This window comes from Parasteatoda tepidariorum, chromosome 8 (genome assembly GCF_043381705.1).
Source record: "Parasteatoda tepidariorum isolate YZ-2023 chromosome 8, CAS_Ptep_4.0, whole genome shotgun sequence".
NCBI lineage: Eukaryota > Metazoa > Arthropoda > Arachnida > Araneae > Theridiidae > Parasteatoda > Parasteatoda tepidariorum.
In genome coordinates this window covers 78295031-78319861 of record NC_092211.1, presented here as the reverse complement: position 1 = coordinate 78319861, position 24831 = coordinate 78295031, and the positions used below count along the sequence as shown (strand labels likewise).

Sequence of the window (24831 nt, the reverse complement as noted above, 5' to 3'; positions counted from 1 at the left end):
GCTCTTTCTTAAAAATCAATCTAAAGTTTTATATATAACAAAAATAAAAAATTTTAAAGCTGCTGATTTTGAAAAAAAATTATTTAAAGTAGGGTTATTAGAAAAATATTTGAATTAAGTATCTCATACTTCATGCTACTTATTACTATATTGATTAATTTGTGATAATTGATTATTTTGATCACTTCTTAAACTGATTTCACTGTATATAAAAAAAATCATAAATGCTGTAATAAAGCTACAGCAATATAAATAAAAATGATAAAAATAGGGACTAATAAAATAAACAAATAGCTCAACACAAATAGAGCTTAAAGAATGTAAAAACAATTAATTATATAGTGTAGCAATATTTGTTAATTTTAATATTCATTATCTTTAATTTAAAATTGCTAGACAATAATTAAAAAACTACTAGAAAATAACCAGCATAATAAAATTTGCCTGATTTTCCCACACTTTTATATATACATATGGTTAGAAATTGTTCCAATAAAAAATAAAATAATAATTAAACTAATAAATTCGTATTAAAAAAAGAAATGGTATTGATATCATTAGTATCGTAATATTCACACTGATTAGTACACTTTAAAAAATATAAAAATAAAAAAATATATACACATATATATATAGAGAGAGAGTATTATTCTTTATTACCTCATAATAATTGATAAAAAAGGAAGGTAAAAAAAAAAGTTATTTCTTCAAATTGAGTAATCTAAAATCCAACTAGCTAATTTTGAAAGCAAAACCATTTCAGTTGGCATAATTTCCAAATTATCATCATTCCATAATCATTTTTATCGATAATTAAAATTTTTCTCCTCACTTAAAGTCAATGCACTCAGCATTAAATACCCACGCAGTTTATCTAAGAACCACTTTCAAAACAAAATATCAGGCCATTTTTTCCTCCAAACTGCCCCATAAAGTAAAACCGAAAGGACATTCGAATCGAATTTCTTCACTACCCCCCTCTTTTCACATCAATGGAGTAATTCGAATGAGTAGATAAATAATCATTCCCAGATTCGAACCTACTATCTTTTTCTCAGCATGATTCGGTCTTGCGGGTTTATTTACGGCCAGAGTCCTGCTACCTCAGGAATTGGGCGTTTTCTAATAGTTTCGGGGAATATTTATGCACGGCCCCCCATGAAGGGAGACCCCGTTTTGGCCCTGATTTGAATTGCAAATGAGCAACGCCATTGCCACAAACATACACAAACATGCACTCTTCGAACTTAACCTTCTTCCTCACAGTAACCCTTCTCTCTCGTAGATGATGTATTCCTAGAGTTTAAAAGTAGGGGACGACAGAGATTATTAAAAGAGGAAGCAAAAATGCTACCGAAAATCTGCATAAATTTTATTCGCACCTTTTTCATCTTTCTTAAAACAGAGAAGCGTGTGTTGACGAAAGTTTATTTAAATGTCAACAAATTCTATGTTATTGCCTTTTTTAATGTTTTTGTAATGTAAGTTTAGTTTATGAGCATTGCACGTGTTAGTGTTTCGGACTGTTATATATACGATTTTGTTTCTGAGTTTTAGTGATACAATAATTCGGCTGTTTATATTAATTGTTTTAAGCTTTATTTATGAAAGTAATTACATACATTACATTTAAACATGCTAAGAAATTTGTTACTGAACATAGAACTTTAACCTTTTTCTTTAGAAAAATCATACTTAGTGTGGATTTTGATTTAAAATTTGTAGACTTATTAGATAAAAAATATGAATTTATTGTATTTTTATGAAACATAAGTATGTTTTTAAAAATACATAAAATTATGTTTATACTTCACTGAGAAAAAGTATGGTCAAAACTACTAGAATATGGTTAAATTTACAGTGCTTCTGGTTCCATCGGAACACCAAAAACGTCGGTGATTTTATCGGAGCACTTTTGTAATGACTTGCTCAAAATTAACAATAAAATATAGTTTAGTAATATATTAAGAGCTTAGTTCAAATTACATGTTTAAAAGAAAACGAACTACTATCCGCAATAGTCGATTTACCTTAAATACTAAATTTAATTTTACTAACAATCACGAAAAAAAATTTTATTAAATAAAACTGTACAGATCCTAATACTGAATAAATCCATTCTTGCGACTGTATATGTATAAAAAGTTATATGGATTAACATTAATTTACAATATAACTCTATGAAATATTTATTTCCTGCATAAACAATTAAATTTAGTAGTTATTTTACAAAATTTGTAATCGCAAGCAAAAATGAAATTATTCTTTTATGAAAATTAAGATAACCGCCTCACTAGTGCAATTAAAATGTCAATTTAGTGAGTAGATAAAACTTCGTATTAATTTTAAGTAAGTGTAATTTTATTAATGTTTGTATTATTGATATTTTTTTTTTTAAATGCGGTCTTTTCTTTTTCGATCGCTTAGCTCACTATGCATTTACTTGGTACATTTTTTCACGCTTAACAACGTTAGTTTATTGCGCCTTCAAATAAGATGATATTAATTAGGGAAAGATTTTTGTAATTTGTTCTTATATTTTTATGAATTCTGAAGTGTTTTTTTTTTAATTCATTAAAATTTCCTTTGACACATTTCACTAAATTGGTTAATAAATTTAATATTAAAAATCTTAATTTATGAATTTTCTTAAAAAACTATATATTTTTTAAAAAAACTATTTTTTTAAATTTTAATACATTAAAATCTAATAATTGTGTGCTATTATATCAGATCATATTATCAGATTACTGTGAGAAAATCATTTCGTCAATTTTTCTGATATACTGCAAAACTTTCGGATCAAATTACTGTAAAAAGTATCGGCACTCAGGCTGCCATATACATTTTACCGTAAAATCTATTTTCACATGTAACAGAATAAAAAATCTAATTTGCCGAAATTTTTTACAGTAATAATTACCAAAAAATTTCCGAATCACTCTAATTAAATAAATATTACTGTAAAATTTACGTTATAATATTTTACAGTAAAAATAGATTTTACGGTAAAATGGATTTTACAGAAGATGCACCCACCATGCCAGCACTATATATCATAATTTGATCAGTAATTTTTCTCACTGTAGTAATCTGATAATTGTATACTATCAAAAAATTTTATTAAACTTCTTACTGTAATACCGGTACAGTGTATCATAACAAAATGTTAATTTACCGCTTAACATGATGCTAAATTGAACCATGTTTTCATTTGGAATTGAATGCATATATTATTTTATTTCGTTTGAATGTTTCGACTCAGGGTGTCAGTACTTTTTACCACAAAAAATTTTTTTACGGTTACATGTTACGGAAAAAAAAATCTAATGTATCGTAATTCCTGCAGTAATAATCACAGTAAAATCACTGAATCACTCTCTTTAAATAAATATTACTGTAAAAATTGCTGTGTAATATTTTATGGTAACATGGATTTTTCAGATCATGCACCCAAAATACCAGCACTCTTTACAGCAATTCGATACAGATTTTTTTACCGAGTGTCCTTACAACTAAACTAATGAATGTGGTACTTTTTCTGACAAAAAAATCCTTCCAGACATAAGCATTTTTTTCGAATCTAAAATATGATAGAAAATCTTAAAAATACTATTTACTTAGTAATTATACCGATGAAATTATGGGAACTACTATTTCATTATAAATTAATTCATATGATTACTTTAAATTAACGAAAATAACTTCAGAACTGAAAGTGACTTTGAAATAAATTTATTTATAAATAGAAAATTATTAAATGCATTTTCGTATTTTATAACTGATACTTTACAATAATTTGACCAAGAATTTTCTACAGTGTATAGTTCCAGTTGACGTCATACTAATGCTGTAACTAATTTGAAGGATATTGTAATTTAACACGTTCTAAAATCTCCAATAGTGAACAAGTCAAATGGCGCAATGAAATTTTTATACATCCCCTTTATATTCACTTCCCTATTCTAATTCTTCCTCCTTGATTTAAATTAAAATTCTTCTCTAACATTTTATTAAATTTGCAAACGATCCCCGTTTCAATCCCTCCCTCCACTCGAGTAAATCAAAAATGGCCTTTGCCTATGAAAAGGAAAATAAGCAAATAAAATGCAGCATTTCCAGGAGAGAATGAGCCTTTCCTAATTTAGAATCGTTAGGAAAAGTTTCAGTCCAGTATCACTGGTTCCCACCTTCTATATCCTGAATTCCGGAATTGGATGGGGAGTGGTTGCTTTTCCTAAATTTCGGCACGGAAAATGTTAGAACATCCAAATAGTAGATAACTCATAATGATTAGGTTTTCATGGGCTGATGAGTTCAGTTTAGATAAAATAGGAAGCTTAGTGTTTTAATAAGTAGAGAATATTGGATTATTTGATGGGATGTATTACTTCTAACTACTAGATTCTGCAGGAATGTAATATAACTAATTTAATTTGGATTAATTAGGAAAACATTTTTAATTATTTTACATTTTCAAACAGAAAATTAAGTACTGAAATGTTGTAGTTGAACTTAAAGGAAAACTCCTAGACTCTGTATTTATTGTTTCTCACAAAGTTTTCGCATTTCCATTTTTTTACTCGACTAAACAATTATTGTTTTTATTTTATCATCATTGGGGTATAAATATCGGTTTTATTAGTATGGATAATTAATAGATGTGTGGAATTTGTCTTAGATATACAATATTTGCTGAGAACTGTAGTAGTCAAATAAAATGTGCTCCTAATGTGCAAATAAACAATAGAAATATTTTATTTCTAATCCTGATGTAAATTATAAAAAGGAAATTATCAAAGGTTACACGAGGTCAATTCATGAATTTACCACTACATATATTTACCACCATCTATTACTTTCGAGGAGCAGAAAAAATTCTCTTTCTTCAGTACCTATATTAAAACTGTACAATATTGATGCAATTTTAACAGATGCCAAATACCCTATAATAATACATTGCCCATACATTAGTATTTTTGGAACCTATTAAAACAGCACACTGTCAGTTTTTTTACGGTTTTCCTAGGTTATTTTTCCCCTACTCCATTAATTTTGTTTTTTAGAGCACAGCTTATAATTTTTTTATTTCAAGTAGTACCTATTATTGAAATTAATCAAGCTTCATTGGCTTCAATGATAATGTAAAAATTTTTTACTTTTCTTCTAAACAAATTTGTGCTATTAATCCATTAATATTGCTTTTCAGTATATGACTTATTTATATTATTTCGAAAGACGTTGATTTTAAATTATTTAATTTTATAAAGTTGAATTTTATAACGTAACTGTAAACAAAATAAACGCGTGGTTTCATATAACTTTAGGAATACTAATTTGGTGACGTAGACCATTTACGCCATCAAGTTTGCGTTAATCATTTAATTTATCTGACACAATGAATAAAAAATAATTAGATATGAAACAACGTGCAAAAAGTTCCTTTTTTATTAATGAGAGCTATAAACTAGCAAAAATCCTTGATCTTATTATTAAAATATCTGGAGAAAAAAAAAAAACAGAATTGTCAGCAGTTTAAGTTATATCAATGGCCAATGAGAAAATTCTATTTTTCAAGCGTTTCTCCAGACAAAAGTTGCCCCTATCATCGAGAGTTCAAATTTTATGACGGTTCTAGAGTTATAAGAGGAAAAACAAGAAGTCAAACTTTTCATCTTATTATTATAAGATACAGTAGGGAACCGATTATCCGGAACGTTCGGGACCATCGCTATTCCGGATAACTGATTTTTCCGGTTTTCTGAATCGCTACAAAAAGCCGTTTTTTTTATTGTTAAACCCAACTAAAAAAAAAAAAAAAATTGGTAGTACACTAATGATTATTTCCAAAATGATGGTAAGGCAAACATCTTTAAAAAAAGAAATAAAAATCGTAAAATCTTACGAGTAAAAAAAAATTTTTTTTTAAAAATGGCGAGAAAATTTATCTAATTTTGCTCCGGTTTTCTGATTTCCGGATAACGGGTTCTGTACTGTATATTCAAAACCTAACAACTGTATTATAAATTCTCTAACAAATATGTCATATATTCTGTTATAACCATTTCGTTTATAAACCATTTCGTAAACAAAGCCCCGTTGCAAGAAGGGAAGAAGAAAGAAAAAAAACCAAATGATTCAATTTGATTACAGTCCCCGATGTCTCAAAAATGGCAGGCGGAGACAAAAGGGTTAATTACTCGGTTAACAGCTCGTGAAATCGTCCAGTCAATCTGTTCTTCTTCCTAGCTTTTCACCAATTAATGGAACAACTTCACAATGCCTTCTTCCCTTCTAAAATGTCCGGACAGACATTTTCGAACGCTACTGAATTTTCGGAGGGAACAGAAAATTTTATTATTATCGTGTAATGTAAGCCATGGAACAATGGAACGGATAGAAAGATGAATAAATGGTACCCTGATCGTTCGTTCTGCATGAAGTGTGGAAATTGTCGTTTGTTATCCGGAATAATTTACACAGAAAAATTCCCCCCACTGCTTTACTGCGTTCCATAATGACACAATATTCTTACGCCGATGAGACTTAGAAAAATGACTTCTTGGCGCTTAAAACGATTTAGAACCAAGTCAGTTTAGATTAGAAGAGTAATTTATTTATTTAGTTTTCATTTCTTCTTTTTTTCCGAGGTAAATTTATTTAAATTTGTGTTTTTTACACAAAACTAGCTCATTCAGTGTTCTGAATTCGTTATTTGTGAATTAGTACTTAAATCAGTTGTTAGAGAAGTAGACATAAAATACAATAATGGTTTCGATTTTACTATTAACAGTATCTTAATAAAAGATTTTAATGCATATTTTCTTAACCGCAAAGCCAACTCTTGCAAAAATAAACATTATATAATTTAAATTAGAGATTCGATTCTTTAAATATTTAGTAACTCTTAGTAATTAAGGAAATGGATATGAACCATGATATTTACATCGTTTTTATTGCAAACAATTTCTCCGTAAAATCTTGATTTTGTGTTTTATACGCACACAGATATCATTAAATAATAAACACTGTACACTCCGAATTCGTTGTTTGTTACTTAGTTTTTCACACCATAAATAGCTTTTTAGGCTGCTTTTTGAAATATCAGTGATTGATTTAAATAGTATATTGGTTTAACATTTTTTTCGAATTATGTACTGAAATCTTTAACTCTTGGTGCACTTTTACGTAAACTATTACACATTGTTTTAACCATGAATGAACTGTAATGTTCATCTTACCTCCATTCAATAGTTTCATAAAACCATGCACAAATTCTGAAATTAGGATTCTCAAAGTATATTTTATAACTTTACCGCCTTTGTGCATAAGTCTTCTTGTTTTTTTTTTTTTTAAAAAGATGAAAAAAAATCATGGTGTCAAACGTGTTTCATTATTAAGATATATTGAGCTGCAAATTTTATTTATATAATAATATATTAATACTATAATATACTATAATATTAATACCATAATATATTAATACCATAATAATACTATCATAAGAGCGTATATTCTATAACATTATATATTATGACTGGCACTTAAATAACTGGGAAACTTAATCATGTCCTTTCACAATGTCTTACAATGCTTCACTTTTTTAATTAAGTGTTCAATAAATGATTTTATACTTTTGAAATTGTTTTAAAGTTTGTTTTATTGCTAATTGCTGTAAGAAAATATCATTAAAATTAGGTAGAAAAACTCTTACTCAATAATTTTCTAAAATTTTCTCCGTTTCTCTCTTAACAGTTGAAGCCGAACTACTGCAGGACACACTGACATGCGGCTCCTGCCAGAAAGTGTTCGTCCTTTCCGAGATTGTTAAATTCATCCAACACAAAGTAAACAGTTGCAACAAAGAGAACAATTTCATCATACTGGAAGATGAAGGTCCCGTGGACTTCGACAGTGATCGCGAGGACAATCCCCCTCAATCTCTGGTGTCTGGCTCCAAGGCACCAAGCATCTCTGCACCCATTTGCAACAGGAAAGGACTCCATCATCAACACCATCATTTGCACCGAAGTCGAAATAGGGCAGAAAAAAACCTTGCATTGCCCAATTCACCGAGCAATTACAGGTTCGGTGAAAGGGGCCCACAAGAAAATCGAACAAATATATTCAAAAAAGAAATTGAAGATGGAAAGACCATGCTCAAGTTGGAGCCTGGGACCAACGATGAAGCAAAGGATTTGTCCTTACGAAGCAGTCCAAAGGTTATGGTCAATGCCTATACGAACACCATCATCACTGGTAAGTGCATATGATCTTTTTCCCCTCTAACTTTACAATAATTTCGCAAACGTAACATTGCTTTAATTTGATTGGCCGCATAGAATGAACCAATTATTAAGCCATATTTAATAAACTAAATTATTAAAATTCGTGATTTCACGTCGATTCCGCTTTTGAGTCGCTTTTCATGTCATTTATAATAAGTTTTAGCAAACATAAAACATTACTGATATGAAACATATGAATGGCCTCTCAAAATCAAATGTATAGTGCTCAAAAAAGTAAATGAAACACTTTGAATAACTTTTGATCCAATGGTTCTATTTTCATGTACTAGGACTCAATCCTATTGGTTTAAGTAGGTGACGTCAAATATTCCAATTAATTAATATTAATTATACTATTAATTGTAGTTACCATACCAGACATAAGAAACGTACTTTCTTTGAAAGAACATACCTTTTGTTATATAAATTATGTTTCTTGATCCTCAAGACATAGCGGGTAGCCGAAATCCGGGAAATATAGTCCTAATAATTTGGTCAGAAGAGTGGTCCAAAGTTTGGACACCTTAATATTAATTTCACTTTTAGCGTATTTCGCCTTATTTCGAGAACTATATAAGCGAATTGAAGAATTCTGGTACGCACTGATAAAATTTATCATCTTGGCCGATTTCATACAGATTTTGCAATTTAATTTTCATAATAATATAAAAATTTGCGTACTATACAATTCAATTTCTTTTCAACTTTTATTAAATAAAATAATCGATAATTATTAAATATATTAATGACTAATTGCAGGAGTAAGACTGGTTTAAGTTTATTGTTATTTAGAGTGGAATCATTATTAACTTAATAAATTTTTGGTTGTTTGGAATCCGATATTTAAATTGGCTAATAAAAGACACAATTGCTTAGTCTTATTTAGTAGATAGAATTATATAATTATATTATAGTTAAACGTTTTTAACTAGTATTTGCTTCTCAACATCACAATTACGGATGTTTTTTTCCAATTCTATTGTTATATTATTATTATTATTTATTAAGTCAATCTTAGCACTTTGTTTTTTTCTTTAAAAAAGTCCTTTGGTAACAATAATCACAAATTGGCAGAAAATGAGAAAAAGGGAAGGTAATTAAGGAATAATGCAAATAAATTACTATATTTCAATTAAATTCATGTATTTCTATAATAGGAAAAGACGGCGCGCATATTATTTACCTATAATTTTGAGTGTGTCCGATAAATCTTTGTATTTAACAAAGCTAATCCATATTTAAGTTTAAATTCAATTGTATCAAATTTCCATATCGTTTCTTCACAAACGAGTTGACATCTGCTAATAAAACAAATCATTTCTAAAAAGTGTTTATTTTAAATTTGAACAAAACCTGATCTATATTAAATATTTTTGATACTCCTGATTCCGATACATTTTATATAATTATAATCTCTATAAATCCTAGTCGCATTTATCAGATTTTCTAAGAAATTATACAAAGTAGATAGATTTTTCTTAATATATTAAGAAAAATTTCTTAAATATATTTATTGTAATGTAGATTGTGAAAACAAAAAATATAATCCTAATCTCAAGACTTTCGCCAGTTTCTGTGTATTTAAGCGGGATTCAAATTATAAAAAAATTACTGAATAAAAAAGTTCGTAACTCAAAAATTCACTATAATTAACATATTTCTTTTTATGCAAAAACATAGCGCATTTTAAATTACGCTTCAGAGAGTCTTTTCTTTGCCAAGTGTGAAAGACGTTATATTTTTGATTAAGCTACTTAAAATTACAGTTATTTTGCTTTTTGCATAACGGTTTTTTAGCACAACACTAGAGAAAATATGTCAAAGAGATGACAGAAATAAGGGCTAACTAATTATGTTAGTTTAGCATATTGTTTTGCAGGACATGCTTCACAATTCTTTGACATTAGTGTTAAAAATTTAAGAAATGTTTGAAAATCACTTTTTTTTTCAGACGTCCTCCAAGATTTCTAAAAAAATAAGATGATTTTTGAAACGAACAACTGAAATAACGTTTAATATTTAATACCCACGAATTTCGAATAAAGTCTTCGAACTACATTTCTTTAATTTGTACAGATTTAACAAGATTAGAGGAAAACAAAGGGGAAAAAACTGAAATGGAGGGAAAACATGCAGGAAAAAATTAACATTTTTAAAGGTCAGTAAATTAGAGCTGACAACTTAAAATGAATGCTGTCGCGATATTGTGTCCTAAAAAAACTCCTTACTTTTAAACCATTTCTCGAGGGATAAAAATACAGCTGAAAGTGTTTAAAAAGAATATTATATACTTTAGTACAAAATATAATGTGTAATGTTTGCATCGTGTCTAGACCCTTAATTGTAAAAAAAAAATGTGTATATTAACTAGACAGTCTCATTTTAAATTGAAAAAAAACATTACAATGTGAAGTTTAGTTGTTTGATTTCTATGTTTTTTCCCTTGTCTAGCCAATCAGTTGCACAATAACGGATTAAAAATGGAAAAGCAGTTTTACTAAAATTTCAATAATAAATTATGACAGTACGTTTGTTTGAAAAATTTTACATCCTTTCTGTGAATTAGCTTTTATAATTAGGAACAAGAAGGGAAGTCTTTTTAAGCATTTTGAAAAGTGCATATTTGGACGCCTTTATTTTGGAAAAAAAGATTGACTTACGCAAAAATTTTTAATCCTGAAAAAAATTTATATGTTGGCAGATTTTAAGAAAATGTGTTTAGGTATATTGTTGAGCCCATAAAAAATGCTTAAAATGAAAGAAGCTCTATTTAAGCTTGCTACGTATCTGAACATACAAATAATGGTTGAAATTACTATTTTAAAAAAGAAAAGTTAAATAATTAGATTGTTTCTGAAAAATAGTTTTTGTTGAATTATTTTGAATTGAAATGTCAAGCACTTCCATAAACATAAGTCCACGTTTTTGTAGCGTATGTGACACAGTAATAAATTGGTATATCTTGTCGAAAAATATTTTGTGAATATATCTCTATACCTAAAACAACTTAAGTGTGAATACAAAACATAACAATTCATAATTTATATTCATAAAAAAGTAAGTAATATTGTAATTTTAAATTTTCTTATCCATCAAAGAGTAGCCCATAAGCTTCTTCTTTTATTTTACTTTATTTTATTTTAAAATACATTTCAATTCGTTTAGTAGTTCCAAAAAAATTTATTTTTATCTATAAAATTTAAACAAAATCATGATATTTATTATAAATTTGTAACAGTTTTTTAAAGACTACATGCTTAACACAAAATTCAAAACATCATATCTGTCTTATTTTTTAACCAACAAATCCTGATTAACACATTATATGTTATAAATTTTAATTCACGCTGAACCATAATATCGTGAAAAATTCAAACAGCTTTAATATGGTGTCCAATTTAACAATATTATTATGAAAATTTGTTATTTTATAACATTTACTGTTCAGACACCGATATGATGGTTAAAATTTAAACTGATTTATTTCGAAGTGCAATGATGAAATCTAAAAATTTAAATTTAAATCTAAATTAAGTAGAAAAATTAAATAAGTTATTTAATCATTTAAATTGCAAACTTTGGTAAAATTACGCAGAGAAAAAAAGGATGGTCAAAACTTTTAGAATATGGTCAAATTTGCCTTGCTTTTTGGTTTCATGGGAACACCGAAATTTCGTTAATTTTTACCGAAACGTTTCAATAATAATAATAATAATAATAATAATATATATATATATATATATCATTAATTAAATTAAATAATTGTGTTAATAGTTCTCGCNATATAAATATATATATATATATATATATATATATATATATATATATATATATATATTATAAGCAATATCCTATTATTTATATTTTTATGGATAACGAAAGAAAAATATGCATACTGATTTGAAATTCAAGTTTTAAGCAATAATCTGCATTATTAAATCAGGCACGCTATAAGTCAGCGCGCTTTAATGCAATTCTGAAATCTGTAAGAGAAAAAGGAAAGTAATGGCGTTTTGGAAAGAGAGAGATTGAATCGAAGTGAGAAATAGAATGCCTTAATGTGAACTCATAAATATTAGTGGCACCTTATTTTCTCCCAACACAAGGTGCATTCGGAAATGTGAAAGCTTAATGTCGCAATGAACGCTTGAAAGATCTATGCGTGGCACAGGGATCACTTTAAATTGAAGAGGGATGTAACGGATTTTTTTTTTTCTGTTAAGAAAGTTTTCTGTTGGCGATATTTTCTTTTTTCTATTTGGCGCTGCTTATAAATACTTTTGATCGTTATTGTGATGCAAAAAAATAATTTATAAAGATGAAATAAAAATTAGTTTTAAATTCTGAGAAACTCTTAACTTATACAAGAGACGAGTTTTGGTTCACGTTACGTATAACGTAAGTAAACGTTAAACGTTGACTTACAAGATGTCTTGAATGACTTGAATCCTGAATCATCTTTCACCAAAGAATGTGATGAATGAAAAAAGGAAGATTAAGTTAAAATTATTTTCTAATAAAGCTTACATTAAAATGTTGATAATTAAGGCTTGATTTTTCTTTATTTCATTATTGCGTGATTTATAATTGCGATAGTTATTTATAATTGCGATAAATATTTAATGGCAATTGCAACATTTTCTGTGAAATTTTAACAACTCCTTACTTGTCACAGATATTTTTAAAATGAATATGGAAGAGTAAATTTTGATCAATTTTTTATCGGAGCTGTTAGAAACGTTTATAATAAGGCAACATTATTAAACTTAATAACTATTTTCATTGCAAAGTTTTCTTAATCAATGATGTTTAGATGTTTAGAAATAGATGGGAAATATCTAACGTATTGTTGAACAGTATTTGCATGATGTAAATCAAATTCAATATATCCGAAACTTTCTATAACTTCTTTGCAATCTCAAACGGATGAAAAAATGTTCAAAATATTTTATTGATTTTCTTCAAGATTTTGTAAAATATGATAAGTAACATTCGGTATTGTGGTATTATCTATATATATATATATTAATAGATATAAAAATATGTACACAAAACATTTGGTTTCAATTTCGTGAAGATATTTTGCAAACTATAAAAAGTATATAACAGCAAGCAAAAATAATGAACTTCCTTTTATTATTATTTTTAATGTTATTAAATTATGGCCTCAGTATCAGCTAAAGTTTTGATAAAAACAACAATAATAGTTGCCTAAAACAGCTTGCTGAACCTTGAAAATTGAGAAAAATTATGAATAACCAGAAAAAAAGGTCACAAGCAATAACATTTTAACAAGCCCTATAAGAAAGACACACAGAAGTTCAAAAAGTGCAAATGCATTGTTTTTACTCGAAGAATCGTTTTGTGGTGAAAAAATTATTGTAATCTAACTTTAAGAAAAAACTTCAACTCAATAGATTTTTCAAATAAAATCTCAGCTAATTAAATTTTTCATGACCATCCTGAACTTAACTAAAAAAGATACGGATCAAATAAATGCAAGAAAAAGACAGGCACAAAGGGACAAATAAGGATTAATTCATGATCACATAGATGTGAAAACAGAGAAAAAAGGTTCCAAAAATTATTATATAAATATATATATATATATATATANTATAGATATATATATATATATATCCAACATCACAACAAAATTCTTAAATGAGACGCAACATTAGGGGTGTCAAAAAAGTGTGATTTACTCATCATAGGGCATATTTGCAGCCAACATTTACCTTTAACCTTTATTCGCCTTAAAGAAATAAACATCTCAAACGTCATGATTTCGTGTGGTCTGCCTTTCAATTGTGCCAGTCATTTATTTTGTTTTATCTTTTCCAAAAAACAAAAAAAAAATATTATCTGGTTTTACCGATAAGGTTCGCTTCGCAGTATGCCATCATTTCATATTTTTGGGATGATTTTGAATTATGACCTTCTTTCTTTTTGAAAGTCCAGTCTATTTATATAATTTAATTTACCCATTAAACTTATATTATTGGTATGTTAGTCGCTTTATATTATCTGCTAGATAATTTTTTTTAAATTTGAGAGCTATTAAAATTATTTCATTGTCATTAAATTACATTATTATTATTATTATTATCCTTAAATTACATTTTCTTAAATTATTTCATTTGTGTAAACCTAGATTTAAGCGGAATAGAAAAGACTATGCGTTTTTTCTTCCGCTTTCTGCATTTTAATTCATTTATATTCATTTTATTCGATTCAATGGAAAACTTGAAAATACATTATATTATTATCCGCTATTATGCTATTTTTATAGATTTTGTGTCTCTTATTGCCAGCAAAATTCATTTTTAAGTCAATTCATTGACACAAGTAAAAAAATTTAAAAAAAAAAAAAAAAGAAAAAGAAAAAAAGAAACAGGCTTTTTTTTATGCTCGATATTCCATAAATTGGATATTTTGACATAAAACTACAGAAATGCCGTTAATGCAGAAAATTGACCACACTCGAAGGACAATAATTTTCGATTAACACCATGCAACTTTAACTAGATAATCGAAGCTAATAAAGGTTAAAAAAATTTTTTTTTAAACTGAAACTATATCAATTCTTTGAAAAGATGTTTTAAATACAAAACAACTTTTGCATTTACAAAGCAACTTTTGCGTTATGGGGAGGGAAAAAAAGCAAAATAAAAAACAAAATGTGAATAATATTTGAGGCGATAGACGAAAATAAAGAATAATTTGGAATCAAATATGCTATTTTCCAAAACGGAATTGATTTGTAAAAACTGCTACGGGTTAAAAGCTGGAAGAAATAAGCATTAAGAAACCACCTTCTTTTGTTTACCTTTTCTTGTTCGTAATTATTGTTCTGTATTTATTTTTACCAGTTTTGAAAAAATTTAAAATTCAAACAGTAACAATTGGGAAAGCTGTTTGATAATGAAAGTCAGAGTTAGTTTTTTTTAAAATATTCTTTTCAAACTTAACACAAGAACATCTTTTTTATTTGCGTTATGAAAAGAAAGTAAGCTGGTAAAGAGTGTGGGAATAATGTTTAAAGCAAAAGATAAAAAAAGATAGGGGAATTAGAAATCGAGTACTCTATTTTGTAAGATAGAACAGAGTTGTAAGAAGTGTTAGTTGTCAAAATCTGAAGAAGAAAAAAAACAAGAAAATCTAAGGGAAAAATTGAACCCCTGACAGATGGTCAGGAGGGGGAAGATGAAAAATGAAAATTTTAAGCGGATTCGAAGGTTGTTGGTCAATTGAGGACTTGTTCCAGTCTAAGCATTCTTTTGATATCAAATTAAATCTGAGCATTAGACTACAATCTACTTAATTGCAAGAATTCAAATGTACAGTTATTAATCAAATTTAAAAAAATAATAGTAAACGAACACATGTATAGTTTTTAAGAATCGACAACAGAAAATTATTTTAAAACTTTTATTTACTTTTGGCAGTGAATGAATCCTGAATTAAGAGGTTTCTTTTCTTTTTTTTTCTCTTTTTTTTTTTTTTAAATCAATAACTGAAAAAAATGCTTATTATTTAATTTTATGCAAACTTTTTATTATTTACTTATTATGATTAGAATTATTTAATACAATTATGAACATAATTTAGAAATCCATTTAAAATAAATCGAATAAAAAATTATAATTATATNTTATAATTATAACCATTGAAAACATAACATATGTATGTAAAAATCATTCAAAGTAAAAAAAAGCAATAATGATATTTTTTAATCAATTTGATATTTTTTAATTTTAGAACTTGCTTAAAAAATTTCTATCGACTTTACTAAAAACGCACAGTAAATCTAGCAAATTATTTTAAAATTTTATTTACTTTTGGCAATAAATGAGTCTTGAATTAAAAGTTTTTTTTTTTAAATAAATCAATAAATGAAAAAAATACTTATTATTCAATTTTATGCAAATTATTTATTATTTACTTACTATTTCAAGTAAAGTCTTTAGATTTCGAATCAGCATTATTTAATAAAATTCTGAGCATCATTTAAAAATTCATTAAAAATAAATCGAATAGAAATTATAAATCTACATAATAATCATTCAAAGTAGAAAAAATAATATTCATATTTTTTAAAAAAATTTTAGAACTTATTGCTTAACAATTTCCTATCGACTTTACACATGATAAAACACATGAACGCACAGTAAATCTAATAAATTATTTTAAAATTTTTATTCAATTCTGGCAAAAAATGAATGATAGTATTAAATACATACTTGCTCAAAAAAATACCTTCTATTACAAAAACGTCTTTGAAATAATACGGTCTTATGTTTGAAATAATACGGTTTGATTACTTCCATATTAATCAACACTTGAAAAAATACTTATTATTTAATTTGAAGTGAATAATTTATTATTTACTTAAAATAACGATATTTCTGTGAGAAAGTAAACTCTTTCGATTTCAGATTAGTTTTATTTAATAAAATAATAAAGACAATTTGGAACTTTATTAAAAATACATCGAAAAAAAAATTAAAAGTATATATATCAATCATTCAAAGTAAAAAAAATAACAATTATATTTTTTCATAAGTTTTAGAACTTGCTTAAAAAATATCAAAGTACGTTGAAACTGAAGGTCTTAAAATTTTTAAAAGGTTTTACATTAAAATTCTATTAATTTCAGATTATATCAACTCAGAACTTCCTAAGTTTAAATTGAGTTACAATATTTCTACAAAGGATTCGTATTTTAAAGAAATTAAATATTCTGAAATAAAATAATAGTTATAATTTGAAATTGTAATATTTTGAGGAATTTTGTTGTAAAATTTGCTCCAAACTAAATGTATATTTTTAAATGATTTATATTTTTATAATACGTTCCCAATTTTTCACGTATTTTTTTTGTATAGATTATGGACATTATATTTAAAGTGGCTACTACTATAAACATAAAAACGTAGTTAACGAATTTTAAATTTAAAATAGAGAAGGATCAGTAATTCCTTTAACAGTGAGAGAAAATTCTTAAAAAAAGAGAGAGAGAGAGATGACTTTAAAAAAATAAATAAAAGGATGTACTCTTCGGGGGTTGTTCAACAGAATGCATTTGAAGGGGGATAAGGAGGGGGAAAACTTCTGGTCAGTCCTGGAGACAAAAAAAAGAAGGAAAAAAAAATCTGGAATTTAAAATTAAACTCAGCGGGAGAAGGCTTTTAAAGTTTCCTCCCCTCAAAAAGTTTTTGAAAAAGAAAGACAATTTTTAAATCCCTGATGTTTTGTCGAATAATTTTTGCTTCAAATTACCAAAAAAAAAATCGATACACACATGCTGGTGGTATAAGTAGCAGTGGTACAGATTTTATTTGAAAAGTTGTTGAACGCAAAATGTATAGACTGTATAAAAAAGATGGCAAGAGTTAAAAAAAAAGGTAGTAGTAATTGTTTTACATTTAATTGATGTTAGATCAGACTTCTATAATTAGTTTCAATATGAATTTAAAATTGGTTTATTAATGCAATTTTAACAACGTCGAAAGGTTTAAAGGCTCAGATCGTGATTTTTACTATCTTTTGAGATAAGACTTATCGTTATAATTTATCAACTGACTAAATTATTTTACATAGTTTTTACAGTTTTCTAATGTTACAGTAATAATGGTAATCCAATCCCACTGATTGATTTTGAAATTGATTTGTACTGTATATAGAGATTACTGTTTTAATAAGGTTCAAGAATGTTGAAATTAAGACATTGTCCACCATTTAAAGAAAACTTTAAGTCAAATTCAGTACTGAGGTAAATATCAAAACTTCTAAAAGATTCAAACTTTAAAAGAACATAAAACTCATTCTATTTTTATTTTTTCGTTTCCACATTTCTTGTATTTGACAAGAGCTCTGTTTTATAAAAGAACCAAAACACCTGTTGAATTCATAACACTGAGGAGATTTACGGCTACAAAAACAATTTCAGATAGATTTCGAACGTTTTACCAGTGACAACACAAACGTCTACTTTTTCATCTGAATGGAAAGTTCAAATTTTTATTTTTATTATTTTTTAAAAAAATATTTTTTTTAGATTTACTGTAAAGTTAAACTGTTAACCCATTTTACAATACAATCATTACTTTTCCTCTCAAACGTATCGCAAACGAAAATAATTAAACCACTAAAAATTAAATATACATTCTATCATTGCATAGTTATAAGTGGGATTTTAAAATTTGTGAATTTAATTTCTCCAAGATGAAGTTTATATATATTGGAGAAAGTATTAGAATTTAAACATTGTGCTTCGAAATATATCCTTTTAATTCTACAGATTTAAGTTGACAAAATTAATTCTAAAGTATAATAAAAATCTGATAGTCTCTTTAATGAATAACTCATTATCTATAAAATACATTCTTTTACTCAATTATCGACAATGATTAGAAGAATGTGGATCAACACATATATTTTCTTTACGAAGGAATAATACACAGTCTTTCTGAAAAAATACAGTGTTAGAATAAGTGTGGTTCATTAAAAAACTTTACAAATTTTCATCTCAGAAATTATTATCTAATTAAATAGGCTACTATTAATAGAACCGCACTATTAAAGGCTACTATTAAATAGGCTGCTATTAAATAGGCTATACTAATATACCATTAAATAAAATTTTAAAATTAAATCAATAACATATTGAGCTCCTCTAAATTAGTGATTCCGAAAAATTGAGCCTAATTAAGCAGGTTATTATTCGAATACAACACCGAAATGAAATCTGAAACATATGGCGATTTGCTGAATTGGTAGATCTCGATTTCAGAAATTGTAGTCTTATTGAATCGGCTATTCTAACATACCATTGAAGTGAAAACGAAACATATGGCACTTTGCGCAAATGGTAGATCTCGATCTCGAAATTTGTAGACTGCTATTCTAATATGCCCTTAAAATGAAAGCGAATCATAGGGTGCATTCCCAAATTGGTTAATATCGATCGCATAAATTGCAGTCTTAGTAAATAGCCTTCTATTCTAATGCACAATTAAAGTGAAATCAAAAACATATGAAGTTATGCTAAACTGGTAGATAATCGATCTCAGAAAGTTTTGTCTGATTAAGTAGGCTGCTACTCTAATTTACCATTAAAATAAAATTTAAAACATGTAGAATTTTGCTTAAGTGATCCTGTTGTCAAAAATTTTGCTCTTATGAGATAAATTATCATTATAATTATAACCATTGAAAACATAACATAAAATAAACCAACATAAAATAAATTTATAATTTCCTATGATTTAATATTTTATAGTGCTTGACAAATATTTTTCAAATAAACTATCACTTTTTAATACTTAGCTTAGAATATTGTATAAAGAAGCGTACGGGTGAGTCAATTTCACGATAAATTTATGAGTGAGAAGCATACTTGTAACTCTCTACTACCATCTGCTGTGTTTAACATTTAAAATTAAAGTTTACTTAAAAACTGTACCTACCCACCTAAGAACTACATTATTACAACTCATTCTTTATTCTATTTTAACAAAGCAAAGGAGTTGTAAAATTCGTCGTTATACAAACTTCCCTCGAAGTATTACGAGAGTGTGAGGTTTTCTTACAGCAGTACAATTCTTCAAAAATGAAATTTGCACCTCTTTTGTCTCAGAAATAAAACTTCACCCACGAGTGAAAAATCCCCTTATACTCTATATTTACCGATGGAATCTAAAAGTTAGGAAGATTTCTTCTTATGGTGAATTCATTTGTGTCAATGTTTGGAGATATTGCCAGAATGGCTTCTGAAATTATAGGAAAGGGGAGAGGAAAAAAAAAACACACTTTATTGCCTTGCATTTCTAAACAATGAGAGAAAACCTTCTCGACCGGAGGAAACAAAAGTCTGTTAATCTCTTTAACGAAAAATACAGTGTCTGGAAAATGTATTCCTCTTCTCAATTCTTGGCAATAATTATAAGAGTGTGGATCAAAAGATTTTTCACTTCCCCCCCCACCCTTTTTAGCAACATGTGTGCAAAAGATACGCACCAACTTCTGAAAAGGGAACAAGTATGGCGCGATTAAAACATTGGTAATGTTATTGTAATGACAGGGATGGTAATGCCACTAAACTTGTTTGTGACTTGGCGATCGAGGGGAGTGAACTAGTTGAGAGAAACATCATTAAAATAATTAAGGAAAGAGGCGCAACTCGGAAAATGCGAGTTGTTTTTCAGAAAGACATTTAGTAGAGAAGTAACTTTTAAGAGGATTATAGAAACAGAAGGCGCCTATACACACACCCAAGCGAAATCGAGAGGGCCCTGGCGCACTTCCCTCAAACATTTTATTATTTGTTTATTGGAACGAGAAGTTGGCATCAACATAAGAGGTGTGTATGTTAAAAGCAAAAGAAATAGGCACACACAGAGCGCCCCCTTTACGCTAATGATAAAATGATTAAGTCTTGGTAAAACTTCAACTGTATGCCGCCTCTTACTGACATTTTCTCTCTTTTCCTTCTTGGAAATTCCCGCCCGCCCTGCAACTGGTGGCAGATATTCACGTTCGATGAAAAGCAGTCAGAATTTCATCGTAATCGATTTAAAGAAGAGACAAGTGAAGTCGCGTTTTCTTTATTTTGGGGGAAAATATCAAAAGGTTTCTTCGTTAGTGAATTAATTAAGAAAAAGGAAAGAAGTGCGTTTTGTAGTGCAAATGTGTAATGTTGGTTCTCATTTTAATCCTGTTATCAAGGGAGAAGATAAGTCCAAGAAAGACTGAAGCTGTCGTTAGGTTCTGACTTAGGTCTTCAAAATAAATTAACACCATTCTTAAATATAGTTGTTCCATACATTTTGCAAATTTTTTATTTAGGGTAGACTGATAAGTTCAAAATATAGAATCATTTTCTTTTTATTATTATTTATTTTTATGTCAGAAATTTTTTAATGAAGCGATGATGTTTTGAATTTTATTTTTTTAAATATTGAAGCTAGTAAATTAAATTAATAAAATAAATTTTCTTTTACCAATTTCTTACAAAAACAAGCTAAAATCTGAAAGCTTATGTTCAAATAAAGTTATACTTATCACACTCTCAGAAGGAACAAATCACCTTTAGAGAGCTTGCATTCTTCATGCAAACACAGGTAATCTAATGATATTTGCTCCTTTTTCAGTTTCGTTTTTGCATAAGGCATTGCTCACAACAAAATAGAACAGAACACCTCGGGGTTTATTATTCTTTTAAAGTTTTTCTCACTTTCCAATCACGTGATGAATCTCGGCTAAGAAGCATTTTCTAGCAAAGAATTCTAATGTGGGAATATCATGAACGTTTAACGACTTTGGCGTATAATGGCTAAGTGACATTTGTTTTACTCTATGGCAGCTGTAATTCTTAACCTAATCAAAAAACAAAAACAAAATTCCTTATTTAAATAATTTCGTGCATACTGGGGATTTTCTGAGATATGCAAATCCTCAATTTGGGTACACGAAGAAGAAAACTACGAAAATTTCTCACGGATTGCCTATAAGAAGGGAATTCTAACTTATTATTCTTCTGCGACACGAAATATATCGGGTCAGTCATTAATAGGGTTCAAATCTAAGTCACCTTCCAAGACAAACCAGCACTCGATTCCCTAATTTTTGGAAATTATCTCAATTATTAATATTTTAATAATTGAGATTTTAATTAGTTTACATTAAATTTCTGTAATAACTTCCTTCAGCAAAGTAATAAAATACAAATCATATGCCATGAAAATAAACTAAGTAACGATCCAAAGTATGCTTTTTAATGTGTTGATCAAATAAACTTGAAGACAAGAATATTTTTGTTTTAAATAACAATGTTTTTAATTAAGGAAATTTTTGTTACTGAAATTTTAAATTTTGACAAAAAATTTTGGCTTCCTGACAAAAGTCACTATTGATTTCTTTACAAAAAAACCTCAGGATTCTAGTGAATATGGCGCAAATTACTTTATTTAAATTAGTTATAATAATAAGATGTTTGAAAATACGAAACAAGTATCTTAAGAAAAACAATAAACCAAAAATATCAAGTTAAGGAAATCACTTTTGGTTTCTTTCAAAATTAGTTTAGAGCTTTGATTTTTAACTAGAATTCAGTTTACCCCATTTTGCAAAATATTGCATGCAATCCGTTTTTAATTTTATTAATTTAAAATCATCAAATTGTTCTTATTTTTCATCCTTAAGTATACACAAATATTAGTTTTAAAAGAGCAAAAAATATGCAAGCAGGAAACCTTTAGTATATAAATAATTCAGATATTATTAATACTTCATCCTCTCAAATGACTAAATATAATCATGCGGGAGTTGAAATTGTCCGCAGTAATGCTTCTTTAAATATTAAAAGCTAGATTCGATAATTTCTGAATGAACATGTTGACATTAGAATTTAAACCGCTCTTTTGAAATTCTAACTTAGAAGGGGGTAAAATTAAATTATGAATTTTTAGAGTAAATTGAAATGAAATGATTTAATTCTGATTAAAAGTCATTATTACCGAATTGGAATATCGAGTTGCTTAAAACTTTTGTAAATTCTACGGCATTTCAAATTCAAACCTCGTTATGTAGTCAACTTTTCAATGAAACCTATTTTAAACTAATGCAGAACTGTATTCTCATAACAGTATTCCTACGGAAATGTATAAATTTCGTAAAGATAACTTATTGAATCCGATATAACTCCAAACTTAAATGACAGAAAAATAAAGCAACCGTAGTTATTGTAAAATTGATACCTGAATCAAACACTTATTAATCAACTCGCTTTAAAACATCTGAACATAAGCTTAAAGTCTTGGCTATCTTAATATTTTATCTATCTGAGGATACAATTTTTATGATTTTTGAAGATGATTTCACTTTTGAAAATAATCATGAGTATTTCATTATCTGTTACAATCATTTAATGAATTAAATTATTTTTATTGCATAATCTGAAGAGTTCCTCTTTAATAATCAAGTTAAATAAAATAAAGAAGCAAAGATTATTTTCGTACACTGTTAGAAATCACTCAGAAAATGGTTAGGTAACAATTTATTTAATTCAAATAATAATTGAATTAAATAAATACTCTTTAATAATCTTTGCAAACTCTTTAATAATCAAAACTTCAGTTAAATAAAATAAAGAAGCAAAGATTATTTTGGTACATTGTTAGAAATCACTCAGAAAATGGTTAGGGACAATTTATTTAATTCAAATAATAATTGAATTAAATAAAAACTCTTTAATAATCTTTGCAAACTCTTTAATAATCAAAACTTAAGTTAAATAAAATAAAGAAGCAAAGATTATTTTGGTACATTGTTAGAAATCACTCAAAAAATGGTTAGGTAACAATTTATTTAATTCAAATAATAATTGAATTAAATAAATACTCTTTAATAATCTTTGCAAACTCTTTAATAATCAAAACTTAAGTTAAATAAAATAAAGAAGCAAAGATTATTTTGGTACATTGTTAGAAATCACTCAGAAAATGGTTAGGTAACAATTTATTTAATTGTTATTTTACCATATTCAAACAAACCAGGGAAATGACCGTAAATAAGATGGTATTTAAACTGTTAACTGTGGAAAAAAATATTTTACTAATTGATTTCACTAAATACGGTCTACAAAACAACCAGAATTTTATCGCACCAACTAGGTTCATCTAATGAAGCTACTTAGTTCCTTGCAGCTGGATATGTATTATAAACCGAGAGGGCTAATCCGTCAGTCTCATGGCCGACTGTTCGTGAAATCCAGTCCCATCGTTGAAAACACAATTTTCCCTTATTCTTTTCAACACATAAAGAGTTTCCACCCTCCTGAATTCCCCAATTAGTGACCCTGGATTATTATAATACGATACTCTTATTCACGCAAAGATCTGCAGCACTATAAAGCGGCCCCTACACGTGAAACAAAATTACAAAACAGTATAACATTTACAAAAATGTGTAGTATTTTCCATTTCTTAAGATAGGCGTAACAACCAGATAAACTAAATAAACCACATGCCACGGTTTATTTGACTAAACACAACTCAACCCCTCCTAACTTCAATGCTCATCGCTTAACAAAAAACCTAGCACCAAGAAAATTATATTAATTTGACACTATTGTTAAAATTTCTTAATTTGAAGTCATATATATATATATATAANATATATATAGAAATTTAACAAAAAGATTGTATTAGCTTATGGCCTTCTTGAGGTTGCATAAAATTTTCTGCTACCTTTTATGGTTTAAAGAACCATTTTTATGAGAATTGTTGGTGTAAAATTAAACTTTTTAGCAAAACGCAGCATGCACAGTTTTATTTATTTAATTATTTACTTGTTTATTTTAAGTAAATCACCTTAGTTTACAACTGATTTACTTTAACGTAAAAAAGTAAACTTTTGTTTGTCTGAGTGTCTGTTTTGATCAAATATAAAAAAAATAAAATTGAATTACTGTTTTTGATCGTAACTCCAACCGTAGGATACTTCTACTTAAGTCTCCCTCACCCCCCCCCCTTTTCAACAG

The 24831-nt window shown here is 27.4% G+C and overlaps 1 protein-coding gene across 2 annotated transcripts in view; it reads left to right on the top strand.

The window, feature by feature from the left end:
• LOC107438166 (B-cell lymphoma/leukemia 11A) overlaps positions 1 to 24831 on the top strand; it is a 210719-nt gene that overhangs the window by 167450 nt on the left and 18438 nt on the right. For both annotated transcript variants that reach the window (XM_016050376.3, XM_016050377.3), the window contains exon 2: positions 7756 to 8259. In XM_016050376.3, the coding sequence (XP_015905862.1) occupies positions 7756 to 8259 (504 nt within the window). The remainder of the gene's footprint in view (positions 1 to 7755; positions 8260 to 24831) is intronic.